The following is a 20,972-nucleotide window of genomic DNA, read 5'->3' as shown; positions in this document are numbered from 1 at the left end:
AACCAGGTTCCTCATCAGTACTCGTCCGCTTCTTGAGAGGCCTTTTCTCCTCTTTTTCCTTCTCCACTTCCTCAGCATCTTCATTCAGAATTGCTTTCTCAGACACTTGCTCCTTTCCTTTACTAACATCACTTTTCTTTGAATTTTTTCTAACAAGAGGAGGTGCTTCCTTCACAGCCTCCTCATCATCAACATCCACCACATCTGCCGGTGGTGCCTCTTCCTCATCAACTAACATGCTTTTCAGCAGTCTCCTTTTCTTGTTCTTTTCCTTACTTGCCTTCAAAACATTATCATGCTCAGCTTTCCTGTGTTGCCTTGTGGTGGGGGGTTTGTAAGCAACACTCTTCTTTTTGTTGGCACCACCCCTTGCAGTGATAAAACTTATTACAGCTTGGTCATCAGAATCAACTTCCTCACTTCCATGAGAATGACAAATAGAATTAGGTCTCATTTCAAGATACACAATCTCTAAAGGAACCAGAATAGGGAAATCAAACAGGGTGTGTCAGTACTGTCCAGGTTAGGCCTTGTGAACCCAGGTGTCTCGTCCCAAGTAGGAGCAATACTCTCCTTGGGTAGAGACATGAGGTCCCTCTGTTGGTTCCCCTGTATTGCACGTAGTCATCTGTTCCCCCTGACTTTGTAGATCCCCTTGAGTCAGTTCCCCCGAGTCCCTTCACTACTACCACTCGCTCCTAAGGCCTCAACAAAACCTTCCACAATCTCAGCCTCACTTTCAAGAAAGTTCGACTTCCCTTTTTCCTTTTCACTTAGACTTCCCTCAAACTCCTCAGACTCTATCCCTTTATCAGAAAGAAGAGAGGGTAAATTATCTGTTTCAGTAGGAGTATTTTGAGCATCTCCTTCGGCAGTCTGATTTCCATCGCTCTCAGGTGCATGCATTTCCGCAGCAGCACCAGAACCCTCATGTTCCTCCAACCCTACTTCCTTTGTTGCGGTCGTCTGACTAGTTACTTCGATGCCATCATCATTTTCTCTGATTTCCCCTATGTTTTGAAGAAATCGAGAGGCGGACACTGTTTGCTCCGAGTCTGGCTTTTCAGTAGGGATAAAAGGAGAAGGGGATGAAACAAACTTTTTAGGTGTTTGGCTTTTCCGGCTTTGTTAGGGACCAGAACCAGAAGGTTTGGGAGGAGTGATAGTAGGGTTGGCTTCCGTGGAAATTGGTGCTTTTGTGGGTGAGGCAGTTGGCTCAGGTCCAGACGGGGATATTGCCTTAGAAGGAGACAAGGTTATGTTCTCTTCAGATAGTTTGGGAGATTGGGAATCTTGTTGGGACATGGTTGTATTTGGCTTGGAAGATATGAGGATAGAAGAGTTCGAAGAGAGAGAGTGACAGTTTTCCGAGTTTTTGAATGAGGAAAGTGACATGGGTTAGGTTTATAAAATAGGAGAGGGACCGATTACAAGCGGGTGTGATAAAAAAAAACGGGGTAATGGGTCGGTTCGGAGAGGATGTAACGTTTGGGCTTAAAATAAATTGGAAGATGCGGGAATAAATTAATGACATGGCACCTTAGTAGTTCAAAAAGCATATAAGTGTTAAAGGAACTACTAACATGAGTCACAGGAACCAGGTTCCTTGACAATTTTTGAAAATATGAGCAAAAACTTCTAGATGTGCAATGTCATTTGCCACTTGTTTTGTCCTGAGTCTTCCATGTGTGTCTACCCGTAAAGATTTGAGTTAGATATCGCCAGAAAATACTTTTTAGCATTGTACCTTTTCTTCTTCACATAGCCAGTCATCGAGGGACCGGTCCTTAGTTGAGCTTGATTAACCCCAACTCCAGAGGGTTTCTTTCAAAGTGTTCACTGCTTAGTGCTTTGGTGAAGATATCTATTACCTAGTCCTCTGTCTTGCATAACTTCATACAAATAAGACCCTTTTCAACATTGTCCCCCAAGAATTGATATCTCACATCAATGTGCTTTGTCCTCTTGTGTTGCACCGGGTTCTTTGCCATGTTGAGAACACTTGTGTTATCACACAATAAGGGAAAACACACTTGTGTTACACTAATTGCTTGATCCAAAGCAGTTGTGCGCAACAAGAGGCAGCACCCACATACTCAGCTTCATCAGTAGAAAGAGCCACTGAATTTTGTTTTTTTGTACCCCATGAGATCAAGCATAACCCCCAAAAATGTGTCATTCCAGATGTACTCTTCCTATCTACCAAATATCCAGCATAATCAACATCAACATATCCAATCAAGTCAAAATTATATCTTGAAGGATAAAAGAGGACTAGGTCCTGCTTTCCCTTGAGATACTTCAGAATTCTTTTGGCAGCCTTCAAATGAGATTCTCTTAGGCTTGATTGAAACCTAGCACACAACCCACACTGAATACAATATCAGGCATGCTAGCACCTGGAGCATGTTTGAAGTTGGCAGATTTTGCTGTGTTTGGTGTGCTTCGCGATCGCGAAGCAGGTTTCTTGATCGCGGAGTGTTATTTGGAGTTGGGGGAGATTTGTTATTCGCGTTCGCGATGTCGTAGTCGCGTTCATGAAAGGGATCTAGGAGCTGGAAGTTTGGTCTTTGTGTTCGCAAAGGCAAGGCTACATTCATAGAGGAGGCTAGGCTGGAAGGCATCGCATTCGCGAGGATCAGTGTCGCGTTCGCGAAGGTTTGGCAGGCTAGGCATCGCGATCACGAGGGTACTTCCGCGATCATAAAAGAGGGATTTCTGCCAGAAGCATTTTGTGCTTCACGAACGCGAGGCTTGGGCCGCGTTCCCGAAGAGTACCCCTAGGCAGAATTATTAAGTTGTTATTTCGGGATTTTGACTCATTCTTTCATATTTTGAACCCTAGACTTGGAGAGAGGCGATTTTTCAAGGAGCTTTTCATACAAGACCAAGGGTAAGTGATTTATACTTGTGAGAAAGCACGGGAGAAAAATATATTATTGATATTAGATACTCAATATAATACAAGAGGTCCTATTTATAGTTATAGTCTACAAAGTACATATTACTCCCATTCCAATTTGGGACTACACATAACTAACACTCCCCTTCAAACCGGTGCATACACATCATATGTACTGAGCTTGTTACACATGTAGCTAATACGAGAACCAGTAAGAGACTTAGTGAAAATATCTGCTAGTTGATCATTCGACTTTACAAACTTTGTAACAATATCTCCTGAAAGTATTTTTTCTCAGACAAAGTGCCAGTCGATCTCAATGTGTTTAGTCCTCTCATGGAACACCGGATTTGACGCAATATGAAGAGCAGCTTGGTTATCACACACCAGTTCCATCTTGTTGAATTCTCCGAACTTTAACTCCTTGAGCAACTGCTTGACCCAAACTAACTCACACGTTGCCATAGCCATGGCCCGATATTCAGCTTCGACGCTAAATCGAGCAACTGCATTCTGTTTCTTGCTCTTCGACGCGACCAAATTACCTCCTACTAGAACACAATATCCAGACGTAGAACGTCTATCAAAAGGTGATCCTGCCCAATCAACATCTGTGTACCTAACAATCTGCTCGTGGCCTCGATCCTCGAATAGTAATCCTTTGCCTGGAGCTGACTTTATATACAGAAGAATGCGAACAACTGCATCCCAGTGACTATCACTGGGATAATCCATAAACTGACTTACAACAGTCACCGGAAAAGAAATGTCATGCCTAGTTACTTTGAGGTAATTAAATTTACCAAACAACCTCCTATATCTCGTAGGGTCTCTAAGAGGCTCCCCATGTCTAGGCAGAAGCTTAGCATTCAGATCCATAAGAGAGTCAATAGGTCTGCAACCCATCATTCCAGTCTCCTCAAGAATGTCTAAGGCATACTTCCGCTGTGAAATAACAATACCTGAGCTAGACTGAGCGACCTCAATACCTAGAAAATACTTCAATCTGCCCAGATCCTTAGTCTGGAAGTGCTGAAAGAGATGCTGCTTCAGATTAGTAATACCATCCTGATCATTGCCAGTAATAACAATATCATCAATATAAACCACTAGATAAATACACAGATTAGGAGCAGAATGCCGATAAAACACAGAGTGATCAGCCTCACTACGAGTCATGCCGAACTCCTGAATAATTGTGCTAAACTTACCAAACCAAGCTCGAGGGGACTGTTTCAAACCATATAGTGACCTGCGCAATTTGCACACACAACCATTAAACTCCCCCGAGCAACAAAACCAGGTGGTTGCTCCATATAAACTTCTTCCTCAAGATTACCGTGGAGAAAAGTATTCTTAATGTCTAACTGATAAAGAGGCCAATGACGTACAACAACCATGGACAAAAAGAGACGAACAGATGCTACTTTAGCCACGGGAGAGAAAGTATCACTATAATCAAGCCCAAAAATCTGAGTATATCCTTTTGCAACAAGACGAGCCTTAAGCCGATCAACCTGGCCATCCAGGCCGACTTTGACTGCATAAACCCAATGACAACCAACAGTAGATTTACCTGCAGGAAGAGGAACAAGTTCCCAAGTGCGACTCGCATGTAAAGCAGACATCTCGTCAATCATAGCCTGTTGCCATCCTGGATGAGATAGTGCCTCACCTGTAGACTTAGGGATAGAAACAGTGGACAAAGAAGATATAAAAGCATAATGAGGTGACGACAGACGATGATAACTTAAATCGACATAGTGGGGATTAGGATTAAGTGTGGATCGTACACCTTTGCGGAATGCAATTGGTTGACTAAGAGGAGACAAGTCCGCAGTACCCTGCAAAATCTGATGCAGGGTATGAATCATGTGGGCCTGATGCTGGGTGTGGACGACGATGATAAGTCAAGAGTGGTGGAGCTGCAGAAGGTTGAACTGGATTGTGTGGAGGAACTGGAGCTATAGGTGGTGGAGCTACAACTGGAGTTGTAGGTGGTGGAACTAGAGATATAGGTGGTGGAGCTACAACTAGAGCTGTAGGTGGTGGAGCAGGAGATGTAGAGTAAGATGAATGGGAGATAGTGACTGAATCTCCAAAAGATGAAACTGGTAGTACCTCAAAAATATCTAAGTGATGACCTGAACTTGTGGAGTATGATTGGGTTTCAAAGAAGGTAACATTAGTGGACATAAGGTACCGCTGGAGGTCAGGAGAGTAGCATCGATTCCCCTTTTATGTTCTCGAGTAACCCAGAAATACGCACTTAAGAACACGAGGAGCTAACTTATCTGTTCCTCGAGTAAGGTTATGGACAAAACAAGTGCTTCCAAAGATACGGGGCGGAAGAGAGAACAAAGGTAAGTGGAAAAACATGACAGAGAATGAAACTTGGTTCTGGATAGCTGAAGATGGCATACGATTAATAAGATAGCAAGATGTAAGAACTACATCCCCCAAAAACACAACGGAGCATGAGATTGTATGAGTAGGGTACGAGCAGTTTCAATAAGATGTCTATTCTTTCTTTCAGCTACCTCATTTTGTTGAGATGTGTACAGACAAGATGTTTGAAGAATAATCCCATGAGATTTCATAAACTGCTGAAATGGGGAAGACAAATACTCTCGGGCATTATCACTACAAAATGTGCGAATAGAAACCCCAAATTGATTTTGAATTTAAGCTTGGAAGGTCTAGAAAATAGAAAACAGCTCAAATCGATTTTTTATCAAAAATATCCAAGTGCACCTGGAATAATCATCAGTGAAACTGACAAAGTAGCGGAATCCCAAGGTGGAACTGACTCGACTAGGACCTCAAACATCTGAATGGACTAAAGTAAGAGGTGACTCTGCTCAATTATCAAGACGCCGAGGGAAATGGGAGTGGGTATGCTTACCGAGCTGACATGACTCACACTCTAGAGCTGACAAATGAGATAAACCAGATACCATTTTCTGAAGTTTTGACAAATTGGGATGTCCCAACCGTCTATGTAATAAATCTGGTGAATCAGTAACAGGACAAGTTGTTGAAGGAAGACAAGATGTATGTCCATGTGATTTAGCAAGGATAAGGTAATAAAATCCGTTTGATTCACGCCTGGTACCAATGATCCGTCCCGTACTGCGTTCCTGTATAAAAACATGGTCATCAAGAAATAAAACAACGCATTTAAGTGATTTGGCTAAGCGACTAACAACTATAAGATTAAAAGGACTATTGGGAACATAAAAGACTGAATCTAAAGGTAAGGAAGGAAGTGGGCTTGCTAGACCTATTGCAGTTGCCTTGGTTTGAGATCCATTGTGACTTTTGGAAGAGATTGAGAATACGAAATAGTAGTGAAAAGAGATTTGTTACCAGAAATATGATCTGATGCACCAGAATCAATGACCCAAGACTCAGATGATGAAGATTGAGAGAAACAAGTCACGCTATTACCTGTTTGAACAACAGAAGCTATCTGAGAAGATGTCTGCTTACATGCTTTGTACTGAAGGAACTCAATATAATCTGCTAAAGAAACCATCCTACTATTCAAAGCATCGGTTCCCATGTCGCTACAATTTGTAGTAGTAGGGTTAACTTGAAATAGTGGAAATAAGTAACTCCTGTGGGAAAACTGAAGAAATAGCTGGGAAAACACTGTTTACAACAGGAAAATAGAACACTGTTCTACGCCGGAAACACTGTTCACGCTGGAAACACTGTAGCTCGCCGGAAAATTGTAAAGTTGTCGGAATTTGTCGTAACCAGGATGGATAGACTCGGAATTCCCTTGCGAGCAAGCTGTACTGAAGAAATGTTCTCAAAAAATGGCCGGAAAGATCACTGTTCACGCCGGAAAAATATAAAAGTGGTCGGAATTTGATTTGAATTAGATGGGTAGGCTCAGAATTGTGAGGAGAGCAGACTGTCCTGAATAAGCTTCGTGAAAAAATGGCCGAAAAGTGGCCGGAACCCTCTCCATAAAAGTTGTTGTTGGCGGCGCGTGGAGGCGCGTGGCAGCTTTTCTGCCGGATAAATTTTCAGGGGTTGGTCGTCGGAGGGTGATCTACCTCGTGGTGGCGTTGGTTTTAGCACAACACCGAGAGAAAGTGACTTTCACGTAGACAGGCCTTAGGTCACCGGAAAAACTGCACGATGACTAAGTTCTTTCTTTCCGGTTAACGCTGGAATGACGCACATCGATCTTTTCTCACTAATGCTCTGATACCATGTGAGAAAGCACGGGAGAAAAATATATTATTGATATAAGATACTCAATATAATACAAGAGGTCCTATTTATAGTTATAGTCTACAAAGTACATATTACTTCCATTCCAATGTGGGACTACACATAACTAACAATACTTATTTATGGTTTTATTTCAAGAATCTGTAAGGATTATTAACACCTAAAACATGGGATTTTGGGGTAAACTTTGGGGGTTTTGCCTACAACTTAAGAGAGTGAAAATTGAGGTTTTGAGCTATGATGTGGACTTGGATTTGGAAACTAAATACATATTTGGACTCGTGGAGTTATGGATAGTCGGGATCTACCCCTTGGCTCGGGTTTTGACCATGTGGGCCCGAGTTGACTTTTGCTCACTTTTTGGGAATATTGTTTGGAATTGATTCCAATGATGTTATTTGACTCTATTAAATATTATTTGTCTATATTCGAGTCGGTTGGAGGAGATTGCTAAAGGAAAGACGATTTTGGAGGGTTGATTGGACTTGCTAAGGTAAGTATCTTGCCTAACCTTATTGTGAGGGAATAACCCTTAGGATATGACCTTGTTTTCTTAATTGTAATGTATGCGAAGCGACGAAGATGCGAGATAACGAGCGTATATATGGGTGCTATTGTATGATTCATGACCGGATTAGACTTTACGCTTTTGCCTTATTTGGTTGTGTGCCTTCTAAGATTCATGTTCTAATCAATTGTATGACTACGTGAGCTATTCCTTTCACGATAGTATCCATGTTTAGGGTTACTACTTTATAATTGGCCAAGATGGGCTATTGGTGTAATTGTTATTACATTTGATGTAGTCGTAGTTATACTTCACATCTGGAGTACACATCCACACTTTTATTTGTCATGTCCTTGTGCATCTTATTGATTATTTGTGAGCATATGCCTCTTTTACAATTAAATGTTATTTTGGATTGTTATGATTATGGCACATTTGGACATTATGAGCCGGTTGATTTGGCTAAGGCACGAAGTTTCTACCATGCGGTCATTGTGATATTATTATTGTCGTGGCACGAGGTTTCTGCCACGCAGTTGAAGTGACATAGTCACTATTATGGCACGAGGTCATTGCCGTACAGCGTGTGGATAAGGATCTATCCCCTTAGGATCGTCCTCTCATGTTTTTCTCTTGATGATATACACGTAGGTTGTGAGAAACTGACGAGTTTCTAGTTGATTGTGATGTGGGATCCGATGTGATGAGTTTTGAGCATAAAGGTGGAAACTTTGATCATTTAAGTGAATCCCATATGCCTTATCTTGCATTTTATATGCTTTATATGTTGAATTATAACATTCTACTTGATGTCGCTGTTATTTGTTTTTGACTTGTTAGTTGAGATAGAATTATCCATGTTGAGTTGATATTTTTTGATTTGATCTATGATGATATTGTATCTCTTTTCATAGTCTTGCTGTAAATAATTATCTATACATGTTTATTTGATTAAGTAAATGTCACATGACCAGAATCGTCACTACTTTACCGAGGTTAGTCTTGATACTTACTGAGTACACGTTGTCCCATACTTATACTACACTTCTGCATATTTTTGTGCAGATCCAAGCGTTGGCAATAGCGGACTTCAGGAGTGAGCCTTGTAGTCGTCAAAGGAGACTCGAGGTAGTGCTACATGATCGCTCGCAGACCCTTGAAGTCCCCGTCCCCTATCTTTCATACTGTTATTTATACATTCAGACAATATTGTATTTTTGAGAGATTTCATTGTATTCTGTTTTAAAGCCCATGACTTCGTACTACCAGGTTATGGGGATTTGATGTTGTAGTGTCCATATGCTATCTGTTGTTGAAGTCTTAATCCGCTAGTTATGCTATTTCAGTTATATTTTACCTTGATTATGTTGGTTTGCTCTATATTGGATGGTGGCTTACCTAGCCATAGAGGATAGGTGCCATCACGACCGTTAGTGGGATTCGGGGTCATGATAAAGTTGGTATCAATTAACTTAATTATGCCAAGGTACTGAAAATATTTACTAATATGTGCCCATAGAGATGTTAAAAATTAAAGCAAACAAATAGCAAACTGTCTAATTGGATACTATTAGTTGAATTAACCATTATTTCTTCATAAGTGATCTAAATTCAAAATTGATCTTCAAAGTTTTTGTTAAAGAGAGTAGATATGCAAATAAATCCTAGGTAATGACACAATAACAAGAGTGCATGGGTAAAGATTCGAAATCTCAGTCAGACCTCATGGAAGATATAGTTTAATTATGTAGCAAGCTCATAAAGCCATACACGTGCAGAGCATGGAGAACGGAGAACACTTGTTAAGAAAAGATGGAAAGTAAAACATTCACCTGCACTCAATGTCATAAGAAGAACAATAATAAAAGCAAAAGGAAAGTGTCAGGTGCATACATCCTTCTCAAGTGCCAGACGACGCTCACGCAATGCATTTTTCCGATTCTCCATACTTTCTTGCAGAAGGGCATTCCCCTTGGCCTACAAAGAAGAGATGTGTCACACCAAGACCAATTTTCAATACTTAAATAAACAAATTATGCAAAAATAACAAAAGGAGAAGTAATGCATTCCGTAAGAATGAGAATCTCATAAGAGGTACCTGCTCTGCAATTTTGGATTGCAAGTCAGTTTTAGTGACCTCAAGCCTTTGGATTTCAGTCCTAAAGCAAGTCCAAATGCAAAGATACCAAAATGAGAAAATTAATCATATGTATATAAATGTAAGAAATTTAAGGCAGGGTAGGGGATTTTTCTGTTCATTGCTGATTACACTTGTTGTATGAATGCTGTTTACACTATAGTGTTTGATCATATTGGGTGTTCTTATTTTTCTTTCTCTACTTAGTCCAAAAGTTCTCTTATAAGTTGGTTCCTCGTTGTTCAAGAACTTACTTTTACTTGCTAACTCTGTCTCAATTTATGTGACACTCTCTGTCCCAAAAAGAATGACACCTTTGACTTCTATATTTAAAAATAATTTAACTTTAATCTTCTCATTTTACTCTTAATGAGATGAAATACAGACATACAGATGTCTATGGCTTATTTTAGACCACAAGTTTCTTTCTTAAACTTCGTGCCTAGTCAAACACCATCACTTAAAATGGATGGAGTGAGTACTAATTTTCTTTTATGGTATACCTTGGTTTACCCCTATCTTCAACGTAAAATCAACTTCTGATAATTTTATCACTTACACGTCATCAAGAGGGACATTGATAGATTCCATCGAGAGGTTCTTCTTGGCCTAGACTCAGAAAAGAAAAAGACAACAATAGAAGTATCAAAAATTTACACCCAAGTACTATAGTCAAAACAGATGTAATAATGCTGAATACCACATTCAATTTAATCTCAAAATGCTAAGCTTAAGGAATAGATATATGTGAAAGCCCATATGGAAAAGTGAGAACATGATGGCATACGAGAAAAATAGCTACACAGTTATTTTGAAAAGGTAACTGTCAGCCAAAAGCATTCAATTCTTACAGGAGAGCGCCCCCACAGAGCAGGGCGCCAAATGCTTTGGGCAGGTCTACTTTGTATATCTATTGACTTTTGGGAAGTAGATGTTTTTGCCAGTTCAGCTCCCAATTGTTCACCACATTCATTTCCTTGCGTCCTTGAAATTTCATTACTTTGAACTGGAACACTCTTGCTTCCTTCCACTGGATCATGCTGAATAGAAGTATGAGGTGGACTTCTAGGCAAGCACCTACTGGCTTCGCTGTCGGCTTCGGGAGACTTGGAACCAGATTTAGAAACTTGAGAGCTCTGCAACGTTAATCTATATCCTTAGGGAGAAGTGACAGAAGTTGACGTGGGGAGGAGCAAATATGTACCAAAAATAGTTCAAGAGGACTGCATGAAAGCAGAGAGAGAACTAACATTATCAGCAAGCTTTTTTAGAGATTTTCCATTTCCTCAAAATAGTCTTCGACTATATTCAAGTAATCAATATCGTTTTGCACATCAAAATCATGCAATACAAATTGGTTAAACATCTGGGTCATGGTGGGATCAATTTTTGTTGATCTTCATATCCACTAAATACTACTCCCTCTGACTCATTTTACATGAAGGTGTTTGCTTTGGGCATGGAGTTTAAGAAATTAAAGAAGATTTTTAAATGAGTGGTGGTGAGAGTTCCACAATCGACATGTCTTTTCATTTTCTCTACTTATAAAAAGAATAAACTTTTATACTAAACGGTTCCCAACAAGTCATGTCCCTAAGGGTAAAATGGGGATGCTACGACTAAATAGTTTCCAAAAACAAAAATGTGTCATTCTTTTTGGGACAGACTAAAAAGAAAAGCGTGCACATAAAATGGGAAAGAGGATATTACAAATTGACAAGCAAACCACAAGTTTTCAAGGACAGATATACAAGCAGCGTGCAGCCCCTGAAGGGATGGGGTTGATTTAAAAGGTCCTTAGCATCACGCAGGATCAGCGGAAAAGCATGAGATAAGAATAATAAGGCTGACAATAGGATAATGAAGGCAATAGGAAAGAACCTTGTTACTATTTTCACATTCACCAACCTCACTGGTTGTTGGGCTGGACTCACGATCAAAATCATCATCACTATCAGCATCAGATCCCTCCTGTGAATCATCCTCATAGCTTTCATCATCATCAGTAAGTTCTTCACTCTCGCTTCCACTACCGTCTGAGTCAGAGTATAGTTCAGGCGATACAGAGCCTTCCTGCAAAGAGTTTCAACTGCTACTTGAACAGAAGGGGACTGGAAATCAACATAGAAAACTTCATTTTCTGCAGAAATTTCCTTATCCAGGTTATTCAAGCGTTTACCTATAATACTCTTTCTGCAATTTTTTTGGAAACTGATCCTAAGGAATAACCACATTAGGCATGAAAGTATTGCTTATGCTATATATCTGTTAGTTAATGCTTTATATTGCTGTGTTTCTATTAAGGATGGTAAACTGATTTTCATGCTCCGCAAACCACACGAAGATGGGTTAAGTAGCAGAGGCAGGACTTTTCATATGGTTAACCTATGGTTGACTAGAACCATATAACATAGGGTTGCAGGAATTGCATCCAAGGGCTATCAGAAATCAGCTAAAGTGGTAAAGGAGGCCTTTGTGGAGAAGTTTAATATTTTCAACATGTGGATTGGCGAATTAAGCTTCACAATCTGAAAAGATTATAGTTCACTTCTAAAGCAATTCTTCATCTTCAACTTTTTTGCAAGGTATGATGATCAAGTCATGGAGGTTGACAAAAGGCCTCATGTATCCATAACTCAGGAGTCAATGAAAATGCCCATCAACATTCAATATACAAATATCCAATGGCAGATTAAAAAGCGATATGTCATCAAACTGAGGTTCCAAATAAACAGAAGTTCTCAATACAAAAGCGATGTCGGTGAGTATGAAAATACAGATGTTAAATGGCTAGTAATGTCTAGTGTCCCACATCGGGAAGTAGATACCTATTATTATGCAATCACTGTATAAAAATAAAGCAATGTACTACACTTTAGACATAATTAATAAAACTTTTCCGTTTATACTTCTCACATGGTATCAGAACATCGGTGAGAAACTCTGGAAAGGTCGGGCAATCGTTGTGCATCTACTTCAAGCGACTTTTTCAAGATCTGATTGCATCACCTCTCTATTGGCGAGTGTTGTGCTAAAACCAACACTACCAACATACTCGGAAAGCGCCGGCGACAAAACCCCAAGAAACCAGTCCGGCAGAAACCTTCCCTCGTGCCGTCACGCGCGGCAAGAAGCTCTGACGCCGGCGACGCGTCTGTCACACGCGCCGGCACGTGGACCCTGTTTCGGCCAGGTTTTGACGAAAGTTCTTTTGGACAGTGTGTTTGCCTATCAATTCCGAGCCTACCCATCATCTTTTCTTTTTATTCCGATCACTTTCAATTTTTTCCGGCAGCTACAGTGATTTTTCCGGCAAAAACACTGTTTCCTTCCCTGTTTCAGCGAGATACAGTTGATTGTTTTTATTATTTGTTTCTAGACATCTCTCCAATCCAACGATGTCTTTGGGATTTGATGTATTTGGTTCTAAAAATACGGAATCTGGAAATTCAAGTTTGATGATTACTTCGGAACCCTTAATGGGAAGTTCAAACTACTTAGCCCGGGCTTCTTCTGTTGAGTTGTGGTGCAAGGGTCAAGGTGTTAAAAATCACTTAGCCAAGAAGACTAGTGATGGATGTTAAATAGTTGGTAATGTTTAGTGTCCCATATCGGGAAGTAGATACCTATTATTATGTAATCACTATATATAAATAGGGCATTGTATAACATTTTAGACATAATTATTAGTTTACAGATATGTATAGTGTAGTCTTGTCCCACATTGGAAGAAGAGTAATATCTCCTTGTAGTGTATAGCTATAAATAGGGACCTCTTGTATTGTATTTATCATCTAATATCAATAACATATTTTCTCCCATGCCTTCTCACATGATATCAGAGCATTAGTGAGAAACCCGTCGCTGTGCATTATTCAAGCGACTTCTAGGAAGAAAGACCTCTTCGCCGTGCAATTTTCCGGTGACTTAGAAGGCTGTCCGTAAGCAAATCACTTTCTGTTGGTGTTGTGCAAAAACAAACACCACCACAAGATTCCTCAGGCTCCGGCGACCAAACCCCAGTCAGCCCCAACGGAAAACACACGTCCACGCACCCTCACGCGCCTGGAAAAGAAAATATTTGCGGCGAGATCTGACCCACACGCCGGCGCGTGAGCACTGTTCTGGCCAGATTTTGAAAAAGTTCCAGTTGAACAGTAGGATCGCCTGGTAATTCCGATCCTACCCTCACTGGTTTTGTTTCATTCCGACCACTTTGAGTTTTTCCGTCAGCTACAGTGTTTCCGGCGCAGAACAATGTTCTGTTTTCCTGCTGTAAATAGTGTTTTTCAAGCTATTTCTTCAGTTTTCTCACAGGAGTTACTTATTTCCACTATTTCAAGTTAACCCTACTACTACAAATTGTAGCGACATAGAAACCGATACTTTGAATAATCGGATGGTTTCTTTAGTAGATTATATTGAGTTCCTTCAGTACAAAGCATGTAAGCAGACATCTTCTGAGATAGCTTCTGTTGTTCAAACAGGTAATAGCGTGACTTGTTTCTCCCAATCTTCATCTTCTGAGTCTTGGGTCATTGATTCAGGTGCATCAGATCATATTTCTGGTAACAAATCTCTTTTCACTACTATTTCGTATTCTCAATCTCTTCCAAAAGTCACAATGGCCAATGGGTCTCAAACCATGGCAACTGCAATAGGTCAAGCAAGCCCACTTCCTTCCTTACCTTTAGATTCAGTCCTTTATGTTCCCAATAGTCTTTTTAATCTCATAGTTGTTAGTCGCTTAGCCAAATCACTTAAATGCGTTGTTTTATTTCTTGATGACCATGTTTTTATACAGGAACGCAGTACGGGGCGGATCATTGGTACCGGGCGTGAATCAAACGGACTTTATTACCTTATCTTGCTAAATCACATGGACTCACATCTTGTCTTCCTTCTACAACTTGTCATGTTACTGATTCACCAGATTTATTACATAAACAGTTGGGACATCCCAGTTTGTCAAAACTTCAGAAAATGGTATCTGGTTTATCTCACTTGTCAGCTCTAGAGTGTGAGTCATGTCAGCTCGGTAAGCATACCCACTCCCATTTCCCTCGGCGTCTTGATAATCGAGCAGAGTCACCTCTTACTTTAGTCCATTCGGATGTTTGGGTTCCTAGTCGGGTCAGTTCCACCTTGGGATTCCGCTACTTTGTCAGTTTCATTGATGATTATTCCAGGTGCATTTGGATATTTTTGATAAAAAATCGATATGAGATGTTTTCTATTTTCCAGACCTTCCACGCTGAAATTCAAAATCAATTTGGGGTTTCTAATCGCACATTTCGTAGTAATAATGCCCAAGTCTTTCCCATTTCAGCAGTTTATGAAATCTCATGGGATTATTCATCAAACATCTTGTCCGTACACCTCAACAAAATGAGGTAGTTAAAAGAAAGAATAGACATCTTATTGAAACTGCTCGTACCCTACTCATACAATCTCATGCTCCGTTGCGTTTTTGGGGGATGCAGTTTTTACATCTTGCTATCTTATTAATCGTATGCCATCTTCACCTATCCAGAACCAAGTTCCATTCTCTGTCATGTTTTCCCACTTACATTTGTTCTCTCTTCCACCCCGTATCTTTGGAAGCACTTGTTTTGTCCATAACCTTACTCCAGGAACAGATAAGTTAGCTCATCGTACTCTTAAGTGCGTATTTCTGGGTTTTTCGAGAACACAAAAGGGGTATCGATGCTACTCTTCTGACCTCCAGCGGTATCTTATGTCCGCTGATGTTATCTTCTTTGAAACCCAATCATACTTCACAGGTTCAGGTCATCACTTAGATATTTCTGAGGTACTACCAGTTTCATCTTTTGGAGATTCAGTCACTCCAACTCCACCACCTATAGCTCCAGTTCCACCACCTACAGATCCAGTTGTAGCTCAACCACCTATAGCTCCAGTTCCTCCAAATAATCCAGTTCAACCTTCTGCAGCTCCACCACTCTTGACTTATCATCGTCGTCCACATCCAACATCAGGCCCAGGTGATTCACACCCCACATCAGATTCTGCACCTACTGCGGACTTGTCTCCTCTTAGTCAACCAATTGCACTCCGCAAAAGTGTACAATCCACACTTAATCCTAATCCCCACTATGCCGGTTTAAGTTATCTTCGCCTGTCGTCACCTCATTATGCTTTTATATCTTCTTTGTCCACTGTTTCTATCCCTAAGTCTACAGGTGAGGCACTATCTCATCCAGGATAGCGACATGTTATGATTGGCGAGATGTCTGCTTTACATGCGAGTGACACTTGGGAGCTTGTTCCTCTTCATGCACGTAAGTCTACTGTTGGTTGTCGTTGGGTTTATGGAGACAAAGTCGACCCGGATAGTCAGGTTGATCGGCTTAAGGCTCGTCTTGTTGCAAAAGGATATACTCAGATTTTTGGACTTGATTATAGTGATACTTTCTCTCCCGTGGCGTAAGTGGCATCTGTTCGTCTCTTTTTGTCCATGGTTGTTGTACGTCATTGGCCTCTTTATTAGTTAGACATTAAGAATGCTTTTTTCCACGGTGATCTTGAGGAAGAAGTTTATATGGAGCAACCACCTGGTTTTGTTGCTCAGGGGGAGTTTAATGGTTGTGTGTGCAGATTGCTCATGTCACTGTATGGTATGAAACAGTCCCTTCGAGCTTGGTTTGGTAAGTTCTGTACAATTATTCAGGAGTTCGGCATGACTCGTAGTGTGGCTGATCACTCTGTGTTTTATCAGCATTCTGCTCCTAATCTTTGTATTTATCTAGTGGTTTATGTTGATGATATTGTTATTACTGGCAATGATCAGGTTGGTATTACTAATCTGAAGCAGCATCTCTTTCAGCACATCCATTCTAAGGATCTGGGCAGATTGAAGTATTTTTAAGGTATTGAGGTCGCTCAGTCTAGCTCAGGCATTGTTATTTCACAGAGGAAGTATGCTTTAGACATTCTTGAGGAGACTGGAATGATGGGTTGCAGACCTATTGACTCTCTTATGGATCCGAATGCTAAGTTTCTGCCTGGACAGGGGAGCCTCTTAGAGAACCAACGAGATATAGGAGGTTGGTTGGCAAATTGAATTACCTCACAGTGACTATACCTGACATTTCTTTTTCGGTGAGTATTGTATGTTAGTTTATGTATTCTCCCTGTAATAGTCACTAGGATGCAGTTGTTCGCATTCTTCGGTATATAAAGTCAGCTCCGGCAAAGGATTACTATTCGAGGATCGAGACCACGAGCAGATTGTTGGGTACACAGATGCTGATTGGGCATGATCACCTTTTGATAGATGTTCTACGTCTGGATATTGTGTTCTAGTAGGAGGTAACTTGGTCTCGTGGAAGAGCAAGAAACAGAATGTAGTTGCTCTATCTAGAGCCGAAGCCGAATATCGGGCCATGGCTATAGCGACGTGTGAGTTAGTTTGGGTCAAGCAATTGCTCAAGGAGTTAAAGTTCGGAGAAATCAGCAAGAAGGAACTAGTGTGTGATAACCAAGCTGCTCTTCATATTGCATCAAATGCGGTGTTCCATGAGAGGACTAAACACATTGAGATCGACTATCACTTTGTCAGAGAAAAAAAACTTTCAGGAAATATTGTTATAACGTTTGTAAAGTCGAATGATCAACTAGCAGATATTTTCACTAAGTCTCTTACTGGTTCTCGTATTAGCTACATGTATAACAAGCTTGGTACATATGATGTGTATGCACCGGCTTGAGAGGGAGTGTTAGTTTACAGATATGTATAGTGTAGTCTTGTCCCACATTGGAAGAGGAGTAATATCTCCTTGTAGTGTATAGCTATAAATAGGGACCTCTTGTATTGTATTTATCATCTAATATCAATAACATATTTTCTCCCGTGCCTTCTCACAATAATTAATAAAATCTTTCCGTGCTATGCTCCTCACATGGTATCAAAGCATTGGTGAGAAACATCCGGGAAAGAAAACTCCGCCAGACAGTCGCCATGAGTCAATTTTCGGCGACTTCTAAGGTTGTTATTGCGTCACCTACGTTTCCCTCGGTGTTGTACTGAAACCAACACCACCAGAGGGTCCTACACTCTCCGACGACCAAACCCCAGAAAACCTCGCTGGAAAATAACCCCCCACATGCCGACTAGAAGAAAAATTCCGGCGAGATCTTCTCACGCGCCGGCGCGTGAACTGCCCTCCTACTATTTTGTGACAACTTCTTTTGGACAGCTTACTCGCAATGCTATTCCGAGTCCATTCATCCAAGTGACATCAAATTCTGATGACCTTTTTATTCTCCGGCGACTGTTCAGTTTCCGGTGAGAGACAATGTTTTTTCTTCATTGTTTCTGTGAGCTTTTTATTGTTCTTGATTGTCTATGCTACTTGGTCCAACAATGTCTTTGGAACTTGATGTTTTTGGTTCTAAAAGCAAGGGTTCTGGAAATTCAAGTTTGATGATTACTTCAGAACCCTTAATGGGAAGTTCAAACTCCTAAGCGTGGGTTTCTTCTGTTGAGTTGTGGTGCAAGGGTCTAGGTGTCCAAGAACACCTAGCCAAGAAGACTAGTGATGGAGATGAAAAGGCCAAACCACTCTGGGAGAAAGTTGATGCTCAATTATGTAGTTTGTTGTGGCAATCGATTGATTCCAAGATAATGCCTTTGTTTCATCCATTCCAGACATGTTATTCAGTTTGGGAGAAGGCTCGTGCTTTATACACTAATGACATATCTCACTTTTATGATGTGATATTTCGGATGACATACTTAAAGAAACAGGAATTGGATATGTCAACCTACTTGGGACAGTCGCAGGCAGTTATGGAGGAATTTGAGAAGTTGATACCAGTCACTGCTAGTGTTGAAAAACAACAAAAGCAACGAGAGAAGATGTTTCTAATTCTTACACTTGCTCGACTGCCTAATGATCTTGACTCGGTGAGAGACCAAATTTTGGCTAGTCCTTCCGTCCCTATAGTTGATGAACTATTCTCTCGATTACTTCCTCTTGCTGCGCCACCCAGTCGCAGTGGTCTTATTACCAACTATTGACTCATCTATTCTCGCATCTCAAACAATGGAAAATCGGACATCTCAGGCTATAGAGAATCGACGAGGAGGAGGTCGTTTTGGGAGATCTCGACCCAAGTGTTCTTATTGTAATAAACTTGGACACATTCGTGAAGTATGTTATTCTTTACATGGTCGACCACCTAGAAACGCTCATGTTGCTCAGACCGAGACTATAGGTAACCAAAAATTTTTTTTATCTGAAGAAGAATATAATGAGTTCCTTCATTATCAAGCAAGTACGCAAACATCTCCACAAGCAGCCTCGGATGCTCAGATTGATACTCATGTTGCGGGTAATTCTTTTACTTGTGTTTCTCAGTCTAGTACTCTTGGACATGGACTCAAGAGCTTCTGATCATATCTATGGTAATAAATCACTTTTATTGAATATTGTGTATTCACAGTCTCTTCCTACGGTTACTTTAGCCAATGGGTTCCAAACTAAGGCAAAAGGAGTTGGACAAGCTAATCCCTCATCTTCTGCCACTCTAGATTCCGGTCTTTATATCCCTGACTGTCCTTTTAGTCTTGCATCTATTAGTCATTTGACTCGTGCCCTCCATTGTGGTATATATTTTATTGATGATTCTTTTATTATGCAAGACTGCAGTACGGGGAAGACAGTTGGCACATGGCGTGAATCATAAGGCCTTTACTACCTTAACTCACTCAATCCCTCCACAACATGTCCAGCTACAGATCCTCCGGACCTAATTCACAGAAATTTAGGACATCCGACTTTATCCAAGCTTCAGAAGATGGTGCCTAGTTTGTCTACATTAGATTATGGGTCGTGTCAACTTGGGAAACATACCCTAGCCATCTTTCCGCGTAGTGCTGAGAGTCATTCAGTATCTATTTTTTCTTTAGTTCATTCTGCTATATGGGGTCCTAGTAGAGTTAGTTCATTGATGATTACGCAAGATGTACTTGTAATTTCCTAATGAATATCGTTCCTAGTTGTTTTCTACCTTCCAGATTTTTTGTGCTAAAATTAAAAATCAATTAGGTGTTTCTATTCGCATTTTTTGTGGAGATAATACTTTAAAATATTTATCCTCCCAGTTTCAGCAGTTTATGACCTCTCAAAGAATTATCCATCAAATATCTTGTCTGTATACCCCTCGGCAGAATGGGGTAGCATTGAAAGAATATGCATCTCATTGAAACCGCTTATACACTTCTAGTTCAGTCCCATGTTCTGCTGCGTTTTCGGGGCGATGTAGTTCTTATAGCTTGTTACTTGATTAATCGGATGCCTTTACCTGTTATCCAAAATCAGATTCCACATTCAGTATTATTCCCTAAGTCACTCTTATACTCTCTTTCTCCTTGTGTTTTTGGGAGTACAAGTTTTGTTCACAACTTAGCTCCCGAAAAAGATAAGTTAGCTTCTCGTGCTCTTAAGTGCTTGCTCCTTCGTTATTCTTGGGTTCAAAAGGGGTATCGTTTCTACTCACTTGACCTTCGTAGTTATCTTATGTCAGCCGATGTCACATTTTTTGATTCTCAACCTTTACTTCTTCTGATCATCTTAATATATTTGAGGTCTTACCTGTACCTACTTGTGAGGAATCCACATCTACAGCACCACCACAACCACTACTACCTATACAGACTTTTGAGGAGTCTATAATTGCTCCTCCTACATCCCCAGTCACAAGACTACCACTCTTGACTTATCATCGTCGTCCAACTCCAACATCAAGCCCAGATGATTCACGTCCTGCATCAGATTCTGCACCTACTACAGACTCGTCTCCTCCTAATCCCCCAATTGCACTTCGAAAATGTGTACGATCCACACTTAATCCTAATCCCTATTATGTCGGTTTAAGTTATCATCATTTGTCAGCACCTCATTATGCTTTTATATCATCTTTGTCCACTGTTTCGACGAATAAGAATAGAGGTGAGGCACTATCTCATCTAGGATAGCAGCATGCTTTGGTTGACGAGATGTCTGCTTTACATGCGAGTGGTACTTGGAGCTTATTCCTCTTCCTTCGGGTATATCTACTACTAGTTGTCGTTGGGTTTATGCAGTCAAAGCCACCCCGAATGGCCAGGTTGATCAGTTTAAGGCTCGTCTTATTGCAAAAGGATACACTCA

General features: G+C 40.6%; 1 protein-coding gene across 8 annotated transcripts in view; it reads right to left on the bottom strand.

Annotated features, from left to right (window-relative positions):
- The window catches only part of LOC107795882 (rho GTPase-activating protein REN1-like), a 102,008-nt gene that overhangs the window by 7,967 nt on the left and 73,069 nt on the right, over window positions 1-20,972 (bottom strand). For 7 of the 8 annotated variants that reach the window (XM_075221664.1, XM_075221665.1, XM_075221670.1 and 4 more), the window contains 5 exons: window positions 11,677-11,868; window positions 10,647-10,931; window positions 10,355-10,404; window positions 9,757-9,817; window positions 9,552-9,635 (listed from right to left, as the gene is read on the bottom strand). In XM_075221664.1, coding sequence (XP_075077765.1) covers window positions 9,552-9,635; window positions 9,757-9,817; window positions 10,355-10,404; window positions 10,647-10,931; window positions 11,677-11,868 — 672 coding nt within the window. The remainder of the gene's footprint in view (window positions 1-9,551; window positions 9,636-9,756; window positions 9,818-10,354; window positions 10,405-10,646; window positions 10,932-11,676; window positions 11,869-20,972) is intronic. The other variant, XM_075221666.1, reaches the window with a different exon arrangement.

Source organism: Nicotiana tabacum, chromosome 9 (genome assembly GCF_000715075.1).
Source record: "Nicotiana tabacum cultivar K326 chromosome 9, ASM71507v2, whole genome shotgun sequence".
Lineage (NCBI taxonomy): Eukaryota > Viridiplantae > Streptophyta > Magnoliopsida > Solanales > Solanaceae > Nicotiana > Nicotiana tabacum.
Note: the sequence above shows the minus strand (reverse complement) of the source record. Positions and strands in the feature narration are given on the sequence as shown.